Source organism: Chionomys nivalis, chromosome 15 (genome assembly GCF_950005125.1).
Source record: "Chionomys nivalis chromosome 15, mChiNiv1.1, whole genome shotgun sequence".
NCBI lineage: Eukaryota > Metazoa > Chordata > Mammalia > Rodentia > Cricetidae > Chionomys > Chionomys nivalis.
Window position 1 is genome coordinate 42009075 of NC_080100.1, and position 11671 is coordinate 42020745.

Genomic DNA, 11671 nt, shown 5'->3' on the forward strand with positions numbered 1-11671 from the left:
GGTCCTGCAGTCGTTCAGTCCCAAAGAAACACACAGGGGTCTACATCAATCATAAACTGGTTGGACTATTAGTTCAGGGTTCTCATTAATTAATTCTTACCTCTTAACCCATAATTCTTGTCTGCGTTAGCCACTTGACTTGGTACCTTTCATGAGCGAGGCATTCTCATCTACGTCCTCTATGTTTGGGTGACGACTACAGAACTGAGCTTTCCTCTTCCCAGAATTCTCCTGTTCTCATCGCCTCTACTACCTGCCTGGCTACTGGTCAATCAGTGTTTTATTAAAAATAATACAAGTGACATGATAAAAGACCCTTGTCCCACAGTATACATCTCTTACCTTTTTAATGATACCATGGAGATTTCAACAATTTGAACCATATTCCACATTTTTTTAAACACAAATAGTCTGTTAAGTAAATACTAAACAACTCACCAAAATAGTTAAAATAAAAATCTCAAACTAAGTCATGAAAATAAAAGTATATGTATAATTTCAACACTCAGAAAACCAAAGCAGGGGATTCAGAGTTAGAGAGGTCAGCACAGGTTGTATCATGAGAACCTGTTTTAAAACTCGCACACAGTGGTCTGGAATTGGAACTCAGTGGTAGAATACTTGTCTAGCATATAAGAAACCCTGCATTAAGCCCTCAGCCTGTAATCTCAGCACTTGGGGAGTGGAGATGGGAGAATCAGAAAGTCAAGGTCATCCTCAGCTACATAAGGAACTGGAGACCCTACGTAGGAACACATAACAAGAAATAAAACTACACACACACAATGTCATTCCTATTGTTCCTGTTTATTTTATGTCACTTTTAGTGTGGACAAGTAATTCACAAAGGAAAAGAAAATGCAAATAAGTCATAATTTGGAATTTTTGGTATTAATGTTGTTTCAACACACATATTTAAGATGGCCATACTTGGGTGCTTGAGACTCTTCAGGGTTAGTTCTTTGGTTTTTGGTGGTGGTGCTGGGGTGGTGTGTGTGTTGGCATATATTTGCTTTTACTCCCCCATTCTATAATTTCTTTTGTTCTGAATACAAATCCTTTTTTATGGGCAAAAATCTTGACTTCATTTTTTTGTATAACTTTTGTCTAATTGTTTTTTGTATTTTTTATTAAATTAATTTATTTTCAAAACAATCTTTTCTTATATTACATAATTATTGAATGAATTTTTTTGGTTGGTTGGTTGAGTTTCTCAGTGTAACAGCCTTGGCTGTCCTGGAACTTACTTTGTAGACCAGAGATCTGCTTGCCTCTGCCTCCCAAGTGCTGGGATTTAAGATGCACGTACCACACCCAGCTTGATTCTTTTAATTAACTAATTAACTTAATTAATTATTTTAAGCCATTCCAGAAAACTTACGTAAGTCTTTGAAGATTTAATATTATATCTGATTGGGTAAAAATGATTTGACTTATATTAAATTTAAATTTTTTTACATTTTTGTGTAGAAACCATATTTTATTTACTTAATGTAATCTATATTGCATATAATGCTTAATACAAGGAAATAATCGTCACTGACGTAATTTATTTTATTTTTTTAACACGATATCTTATTTTGTCATGGGACTAACTCTTCCCATGCTTATTGGACTGTTAATGTTAAAAAGAATTCCAGAATTGGAAGATGTGGTAGCTTTACTGTCTTAAAATTTTTAGAGTCCTACACAAAAGCTATGTATCTGTAGTGTTTAGATTAGCAACTTCATGAATCCTTCTAGTAACAAAAGCCTGATCAGCTTCTGGGAAACTAAAGTTGCATTGGTTGTGGTAAAGAAATCTTAAAACCAGTGCCTGTTTCTTAACCCTAGAATTTGTTACTGTTTATCCTGGACCAGTTTTAACTGCCACAGACTTGTTTTTATAATGCAGATTATGACTAAGTAATAGTTTCTGTGTTTATTGTAAAATACATTTTTCTTCTACTTTGCTATAGTTATGTTCATATCAGATAATGAAAGTTTTAATCCTGCACTGTGGGAAGAACAGAGGAAACAACGGGCCCAAGTGGCATTTGAATGTGATGAAGACAAAGATGAAAGAGAGGCACCCCCCAGGGTGAGTCTGTCAGCCATTATTTCAGGTGTGCTGACTCAAGTTTGTCATACTTTATACCTGTATGATGCTATTTCTGGCTCCAAGTATTGGTTTCATTGCATACCCTCAAAGCACTTACTAAACCAAAATATTTCACCTATGAAAAAATTTGAGAACAGTATAAAATTTCCATTAAAAGGTAAATTTTGAGGAGAGATATAACTCATTGGTGGAGTTCTTGGCATGTAAAAGCTCAGAGTTTGATCCCCAGCACTGAAAGGGAAAAACAAACAAAACAACTGAATTTGAAATATATATATATAATATTTATGTATAGATAGAGAGAAATATATATATATATATATATATATATATATATATATATATATATATATATATATATAAAACAGAATTTTTGTGACTCTGTTATCTGTCTGCACTATTCTATGAGTCAGATGTCCAGAAGTTCTGGTGAATTCTTATATATTAAGTTGAGCTTGACATTAGAAATACTAATACTTCATGTTTCTCTTACTTTTCTAGGAGGGAAACTTAAAGAGATATCCAACACCATACCCAGATGAGCTTAAGAATATGGTCAAGACTGTTCAAACCATTGTACATAGATTAAAAGATGAAGAGACTAATGAGGAGTCTGGGAGAGATATGAAACATGAAGATCAGCAAGTTGTAAATAAGGATATGGATGTGAAGGTTAGAAACTCAGCTCCAAGAAATGATGTCAAGTGTTGGAAGTCACCTAAAAATTGAGAGAATTTATACGATGATCTTAATTTTATACTACTTAACTTATAGTTTTGTTCTTAGATGCCTAAAGTAAACCTTTGAATTTCCCAGTTGCTTGTCTTCTTGTTCTCTGGCTACAGAATGTCTAGTTTATCAGGATAGTGTCAAGATAGCCTTTTAAAAGTCATTGCCTGAACAATTAATAAGATATAATGATTGTCTGAGAGTCATTCTGGAAATACTCCTACCTCCTACTTCGATGACCCTGATCCACTTTATTCTGATTTTCAGTCCCTTGTTATTGCAGACACTGACGTTTCCTTGGAATGCTTCAGTGTTATTGCAGATACTGACGTTTCCTTGGAATGCTTCAGAACTTTCCTCAGTGCCACCCACCTCCAAGTCAAAGATTTGTCAGTCATTAGAATAACTGTGCATTCTATAGCAGACAAAAAGAGTTATGAAAGTAACTTTTGCTAAATTATGTATTTTAATATAATCATGGCTATCTATGGGCCATCTGCCTTCCAAATGGACATTTTATCTTCAGGTCTTAATTTACATGTCCTCAGTTTTTGGGTGTTTTGTTGTGTTTTTTATTTGTTTGTTTGGTTGTTTTGTCTTTTTTGGTTTTTTGAGACAGGGTTTCTTTGTGTAGTCCTGACTGTCCTGGAACTCACTCTGTAGACCAGGCTGGCCTCAAAATCACAGATATCTGCCTGCCTCTGCCTCCAGAGTGCTGGCATTTGTAGCACGAATAATAAAACCCAGAGACAGATATTGGGGTTCAAGCTGAAGATCAAAAAAGCAAAGCAGTCAACCACTGGAGAGCTCTTACCTCTACCAATGCTCAAACAAAGGAACGATCCTGCAATGCTCTCCACCAACCTCAGACTCCAATCCACTGAGTTACTGTCTCCTCCCCTTTATATTCCTCCCTCTGCTCAGCCATATTGCTCTTGTCTCCACCTCCCCTAGTGCTGGGATTGAAGGCATGTGATCCTAAATGCCGAAAATCTTCTTTGTGTTAGCTCTGTTTCTATTTAGACAGATTCAGTCTTGTGCAGCCCAGGGTAGCCTTGAACTCAGAGAAATCAGTCTACCTCTGTCTCCCAAGTCCTGGGATTAAAGGTGTATACTCCCTGACCTGTATGGCTAACTAATTTGGCTACTTTGCCCTCTGATCTCAGGCAAACTTTATTAAAACACAAATAATATAACACTATAGGAATTAAAGATGTGTGACATCACTGTTTGGCAACAGTTTCTTTAGTACTAATTTAGAATTGGAGGTTGATGGATTGCTTAAATTTTATATAACACTTAATAAAAAATAAACACAAAACTTATAATCTGAGGTCTTTATCTTTTATGTAGACTTCAGAAAGTACTACACTGAAAAGCAAACTTGATGAAAGAGAAAAGTATATAAATTCTGTACAGAAGATGAGTGAACCTGAAGCTGAGACCAGTCCTGGAAATTTACCAGTGACTGCAAATATGAAAGTGTCTGGGAACCTGAGGCATATTAACCATGATGATGTTTTTGAGGTATGACTTCATTCTGACATAATCAGAGTTTCCAGTTTAATATTTCATTGATGTTAACATTAGAAGCATAATATGATTCAGAAAATATTGCAATCCTTAAAAAATTTCACACTGCTAAAATACCACTCATCACTTTAAGCTTAAAATTTTGTGCTTGTGAGTAAATGACTAGTTGGTAAATTTGATTATGATATGTTACATAAAATTAATAATTACAAGTGCTTTTATTTATTTTTGTGGTAATGAGTATCAAACTCAAGTTCATTGTCCATAACAGGTCCATGTTATCTTCTCCATCCCCAGACCTTGCTTTTATTTCTGTAGTATCAAAATGAAAAGCTAAAGATGTAGATCAGTAGTAGAGCAGTGTTCTAGCTTGCGTACAGCACTGGATTCCGTCCCTAGCACTGTATAGGAAAAACAGAACAACAGAAAATGGCTGTTACGGCTATACTCAATCATTATGTAAATTTTCATCATTGAATTGTTACTCTTGTTCAGTATCTAAGAACGTATAATTTCCCATATTGAATAAGTAAAAGCTGTAGATCTTTTTTAAAGACTTTATTGAGCGGGGCGGTGGTGGCGCACGCCTTTAATCCCAGCACTTGGGAGGCAGAGGCAGGCGGATCTCTGTGAGTTCGAGACCAGCCTGGTCTATAAGAGCTAGTTCCAGGACAGGCTCCAAAACCACAGAGAAACCCTGTCTCGAAAAAAAAAAAAAAAAAAAAAAAAAAAAAGACTTTATTGAGAGGTATCTCAAAACTATGAGTTTAATACTTCAAAGTATATAATTCAGCAGCTTAAACAGTTTACAATGTTGTAAAGCCATTTCACAATTACTTGTAGAATATTTTTTTTTTTTCTTTTTGGTTTTTCGAGACAGAATTTCTCTGTGGTTTTGGAGCCTGTCCTGGAACTAGCTCTTGTAGACTAGGCTGGTCTCAAACTCACAGAGATCCGCCTGCCTCTGCCTCCCGAGTGCTGGGATTAAAGGCGTGCGCCACCACCGCCCGGCTACTTGCAGAATATTTTTGACAGCGACAAAAGAAAAAGAAATCTCATATGTTTGTACCTTTGCTTCCCCCTCAACTCTAAGCAGTTAAACCTACTTTGCCTGTATAGATTTGCCTATTTTGTATAAACAAAATCATACACTTAATATGTTTCGTTTTGTGTTTTGTTTAATACTGCCTACTGCCCACTGAGCCATCTCACTGGTCTTTTATATTTTCTTTCACTTACCATAATTGTCTTGAATTTCATTTTGTGATATCTCTCAGAACTGCATCTTATTCCTATCGCTGAATAATATTCTATTGAATATATATGTCTCAGGTGTAGATGAGATTGCTAAACATATATGGAACTATAACCTTTTTGAAACTACATCTCAGTTTGTGGCCCCAGATGGTCTAGACCTCACTGTGTAGCCCATGTTGGTATAACTTGTGGTATTCCTCGTATATTAGCCTCTTTCATGCTAGGTCTATAGGTGTGAACTACCATGCCTAGCTGGAACTCCATGGTGTTTTTTTATCTTTTAACTCCAGTCCCAGAGGCTCCAACACCCTCTTCTGGCCTTCATGGGTATTGTACATACATGGTACACAAACATACAAAAAGGCAAAACACTCATATATACACAATAAAAATAAACACATCTTTAAGGATATTAATAGAGCTTAGCAAGCTATCTCATTAAAATTACAGCATTTTTGTGTGCCAAAAATTGGAGCTTCTATGTGGGTGTTGGAAAATAAACCTTTGTCCTTTGCAAGAGCAACAAGAGCTCTTATTTGCTGAGCCATCTCCACTATTCATACCTTTCTTACGGCACTTAGGAAGAAATAAAAGTCCTTAGTACTGTTTTTTTTTTTTCTTTTTCAGGGGAACAAGTTTTGTAAAAAATTTGCTTTAGTTTCATTTTTCTGCCTAGGAATGAATTAGCCAGCAAGAGTTCTGTTTTCATGTATACTATATGATATTAAACTCTCTGTTAATAGTTGTTGGCAAGTCATTTTCTTTGCTGACACTATTCAGTAGTAGGTAATCTGGAACAACTGTGGTATATTGGTTGTAATAAATATAGACAATAACATTTTCAAAATGAGTGAGAATTTCTTAGTTCACATTGATAGCAGTCTATCCTAGAAGATATCTTAGAAGCTAAGCATACTGAAGAGACTAGACTTGACAATTAGGGAGAGACTCTGTTGAGGGACTCTCTGTAAATTGAATCTTTCAAAGGTAGTACTGTGTTTTGGTCATTTTTGTTTACCTGTAACCTCACATATCTCTGGCACGTAATAATTATTAATATAGCTCCAAAATTATAGAGTAAATATTTTAATATGTTGTTAATAACTGCTATAGTTTTATTATTGTACTTGAAAAGATTAAGTCATGCAGATTTTTGTTAACTATTGCCATTAAAAAGCTGTTTTGTACATGTTCTTAGTTATATACTTAGTCTTCCCTGTGATGTTTTTCTGGTGTATTTACTCATTTAAAAAGTCCAAAATTAAAATTTTATATCCCCCCCCCTTTTTTAAACTAGGAATCTGAAGACCTTTCTTCTGACGAAGAAATGAAAATGGCGGAGATGCGACCTCCATTAATTGAAACCTCGATTAACCAGCCCAAAGTTGTAGCACTTAGTAATAACAAAAAAGGTTAGATGTTGAAGGGTAAAGCATTAAGACTAGAAATTACCTAAATGAGATATATTAATTCTGTGGGAGTAAATTTTATTAAATGACAAATTACTGAAGCATTTTAAAAACTACTGTTCCAAAATGTTATTTCCTTTTTACATGAAGGTATCAGTGGGTCCTCCCTACCCCCATACAGACTTTGTAAGGTCATGGACATTAGAGGGATATAGTTATAGATTATAATTCTATTTCTGTTGCTTATGTTCTAAATATATTATCCTTGAGTGCTTAATTTTATTCATAAATACATGAAAAATTTGGATTGCAATGTTAAAGATTATGCATAAAATACATAGCCTAGTACCTGATATATGCTAGGTGCTCACGTTATTTTAGTCTTATCTGTTCCAGAATGGTATTAATCCCTCTTCCCTAGTTTTTGCCAACTAATTTTTATGTAAGAAAATAATAAACTCTTAGAAACGAAGTTGTAGCAAACACCTATCTTGTCACACACCTCTTATACCTAGTGCCTGATTAGCTTTGCATTATCTCTACCAAATATCTGTCCAGACTGTTGCCTTCACTGTATTAATGATACTACCATGGTGGTTTATAATGCTACTTAGAAACAATTGAGTACTTTATTTACCAGTTGCTTAGGTACTTCTGTCCTAAATAGTTGATTGTCATAATCGCCCCATAAAAAGAACTTCAAAGGCAATCTAATGGTATTTTTATAAATGAAGAAACCAAGACTCAAGTACCTTGAGGTTGTGATTTCTAGACCATTTGAGCCATGCTTATAAGAACAACAAACATACCTTTAGTTCATATGCTGCTCTACAGCTGTATCTGGGTATACTAGTCCTTGATTTGCCTAGAATTGAGCTTTTCAAAAAGAGCTTTTTTTATGGACTGTTTTCAAAACTGCTTTTTTCACTTCTGCCTTAGTGGAGTGTAAATACTGACTTGTTTGCTTGTTTTTTCATTGTTAGATAAACAGGCACATCACATATTAAGAGATTACCACTTTATAAGCAGTTCTTTGAAGTTGGAGAAATACAGAAGACCCATGTTGGTTCCCAGCATTCACAATGGGTGGCTCACTTGTAACCTCAACTCCAGAGGAAGTGATACCTCTGACTTCTGTAGACATTTCACCCAAATACACATACATATATAAACATGCATATTAAAAATAAGTCTTTAAACATTCGTAAGAAGTGAGGGAGATGACCTTTGAAAATCATTAATTTTGTTTATGTATTGACTACATTGCTCAATTTTATTATAAAAATAAATTGAAAAAATTCCATGTGCATAAGAAATAATTTCTTACCCAGATAAACTGTAGGAAGGTTGTGAATGATTAAGTATGTTTTATTATATGAGTTCTTAAAATGAAAGAACATTCACCAAAATGAGTGGGTTGACTTTGAAAACTACCCATCATTTTATCAGTAAGCTAAATCAAATCTTAAGTACCTTTATATTTGATTACATTATAAAATGATACCACAACTTTAAAGTTCTTGAATTTTTGTATATATTTAGGATTTAATTTTCAGAAATGCCTCTGATTATCTTATCTGCTTACCACCTTGTACATGGAATCCATACAAAAGCTTTCCATAAATTATTAGTGAATTTATTATTGCTCTTAAATATTTTGTTGTTGTTTCAGATGATGCAAAGGATACAGATTCTTTGTCAGATGAAGTCACACACAATAGCAATCAGAATAACAGCAATTGTTCTTCTCCATCTCGGATGTCTGACTCAGTTTCTCTTAATACTGACAGTAGTCAAGACAACTCACTCTGTTCTCCAGTGAAACAAATTCCTACTGGTAGTAACTCCAAAATAAGGTTTGTGAACATTTTAATAATATTATTTACTTGTATAATAAATAGAAATAGTAATACAAATAGTAAATGCAGGACTAAACATAAGCATTTTCAGAAATATTATACAAATTGCTTAGGCAATATATTTCTTTCCGTTTTGAAACTTGTTGATTATTAGTTACTTACAATTCTGATTTTTTTGGTTTTGATTTTTTCTAGACAAGGTTTCTCTGTGTAACAGTCTGACTGTCCTGGAACTCACAGAGATCCACCTGCCTCTGCCTCCCAAGTGCTGGGATTAAAGGTATGCACCACCACTGCCTAGCACAGTTCTGTTTTAGAATAGCGTTTTTTTTTAGTTGAGAAAGGAACAACAAAATGTAGTGGATTTTTAATTTCTAGGTAAAATGAACAAACATTTATATAAATATTTCTAGATGCTAAAATATATAAACAGCCACTTTAAAGAAATTTATATTGAAAGTTATTTTTATCCTTATAAATCATGTTAATTACTTTCTCTTACCATGATAAAATGCCATGACCAAAGCAACTTATGGAAGAGATAGTTTATTTTGGCTTGCAGTTCCAGAGGGAAGAGTTTATAATGGTAAGGAAGAAATGGCAGCGGCAGCTAGCGTAGGAAGCTAAGAGATCATACCTCTAACCACATGAAGAAAGTAGAGGGCAAACTGGAAGTGGGGTGAGACTATAAATCCTCAAGTCGCTCCTAGTGATTTACTCCCTCCAGCAAGGCTCTATTCCCTGTCTCCCATAGGCTCATGACCCTATCATAAAGTACAATGCATTTAAGTCTGTATTAAAAGTTCCCATGGTTTTTAAGTCTTAACACCGTTCAAAAGTCTGAAGTCTCTTCTGAGACTCAATACAGTTTCTTAACTGTGACCTCCCAACCTTTAAACCTCTCATGGCCCTTTCACAGCAGCTCCAACCAAAAAAAAAAAAAAAACAAAAAACAAACAAAAAAACTCCTTGCTGGACTTTGCTGTCTTCAGTGGCTCTGAAACCATATAGGAGGAATCCACCTTACTCTTACATTTTCCCATAAATGTCATTGACAAGTTAAACTGACAGCTCAAGTGGGCCCTTGATATTCTCCCTACATTAGTAGCATCTTTTGTAAACTGAAGACACCCTTGTCATTGTTTTAGTGCAGAGCAGGGCACTGTCCTTAATGGTGATATCTCTAGAACATATCCCTTTTCTAGCACTTGCATTGGCTGTAGTATTAAGTTTTCTAGTGTTTTCTTCTCTCCAAACTACATTTTTCATTTGTTCTACTTGCTGTTTTTCATTATAGACTTGTATAAAGAGTAATCGATAGTAACTATGCCAAACTCTACATTATACTGTATTGAAATTTCATGCCCCAAAGAAATTAGTTCATTACTTTTTGTTTTGTTTTTAGACAGTTTCACCACATAACCCTGACTAGCCTTGAACTCACTGAGATGCTCCTGTCTCAGCCTTTCATGTACTGGAATAAAAGGCGTATATAGCCACAGCTGGCTATTTTTATTTTAGCATCAGGCAAGTTCTTAGGAAAGAAGGCAGCCAAATTTTTTGCCAGCGTATCAACAAATGGCCTATAGCACAGTTGCTAAGACAGTTATTGCTTTCCTCAAACCTCTTGAGCAGGACCTCTCCCATCTTCAGTACTCTCAGTGCTACTGTCTCCAAGTTTCTACTAGAATGACCTGTAAACTCTGCTTAATTTTTAGTACGACCATCAACAGTCCTCCACATTCCTCCAGAAACAACCTGGTCAGATTCTTTACAGCATCAACCCACTCCCTGGTGCCAACTTCTGTTTTAGCTTCTTTTTTCTTGACCAAACATGATGTATGAGGAAAAGAGTTTGTGTTTATGGTTCCTAAAGGAGAGTTTTTAATGATGGGAGAATCATGGCAGCAGGCAGCTGAGAGATCACATTTAGACAGAGACTGCTCCTTTGTTCCAGGCCGACCAAACCCGAATAATCACACAGAAACTCTTATTAATTGCAACACTGGTTGGCCAATAGCTTAGGTGTATTTCTGCCTGGTTCTTATATCTTAAATTAATCCATTTCTTTTAATCTGTGTATCACCATGAGGCTGTGGCTTATCAGAAAAGTTCCGCGGTCACAACGTCTTCCTCTTTCAACAGCTAGGAGGTGTCTCCTTGACTCAACCTTCTCTCTGTATCTCTTCCAGCCTGGCTATATTCTACCCTGCCATAGGTCAAAGGAGCTTTTTTCATTAACCAGTAAAAGCAATACCTATACAGAAGGAAATTCCACATCAATCACATCTCCAACCATAGCTAGAAAGAGAGAGCAAATTGGAAATGAGGGTCTTAAAGCTGATCCCTAGCAATGTGCTTTTTTCAGCAAGGCCCCATGCTCTAAAAAGTTCCCCCACACAGCATCATCAACTAGAGACCCAAGTGTCCCTACACATGAGCCTGTGTGAGGCATTTCTCATTCAGACCACCATGGAAATGTGGATCATACTAGGGAGGTGCCATTGAAGGGTTCATTCAGATACTCTTGTTTGGTGCTATATATTGTCCTCAATATTGTGAGAAATATCTAAAGTAAGGATGAAGCAAGGAGTAAAGCAATACCTTTTACATGCTTTTTAAATAATGAACTGTGATTTTAATGTAGTGACTATAGTTTTAGAATGACACATTTATGAAATATTTGCCAAATACATTATATTACAGAGTAATGGTTATATAGTTTTTCTTTTGATCCCTTTTTGAATTTAGGTGTTTATACGGTTATTTATTTTAGTTTAACT

At 35.2% G+C, this 11671-nt stretch overlaps 1 protein-coding gene across 7 annotated transcripts in view; it reads left to right on the forward strand.

The window, feature by feature from the left end:
- Erbin (erbb2 interacting protein) overlaps positions 1 to 11671 on the forward strand; it is a 111542-nt gene that overhangs the window by 80415 nt on the left and 19456 nt on the right. For 6 of the 7 annotated variants that reach the window (XM_057789402.1, XM_057789397.1, XM_057789403.1 and 3 more), the window contains exons 16-20: positions 1959 to 2080; positions 2603 to 2773; positions 4184 to 4357; positions 6918 to 7032; positions 8702 to 8885. In XM_057789402.1, coding sequence (XP_057645385.1) covers positions 1959 to 2080; positions 2603 to 2773; positions 4184 to 4357; positions 6918 to 7032; positions 8702 to 8885 — 766 coding nt within the window. The remainder of the gene's footprint in view (positions 1 to 1958; positions 2081 to 2602; positions 2774 to 4183; positions 4358 to 6917; positions 7033 to 8701; positions 8886 to 11671) is intronic. The other variant, XM_057789400.1, reaches the window with a different exon arrangement.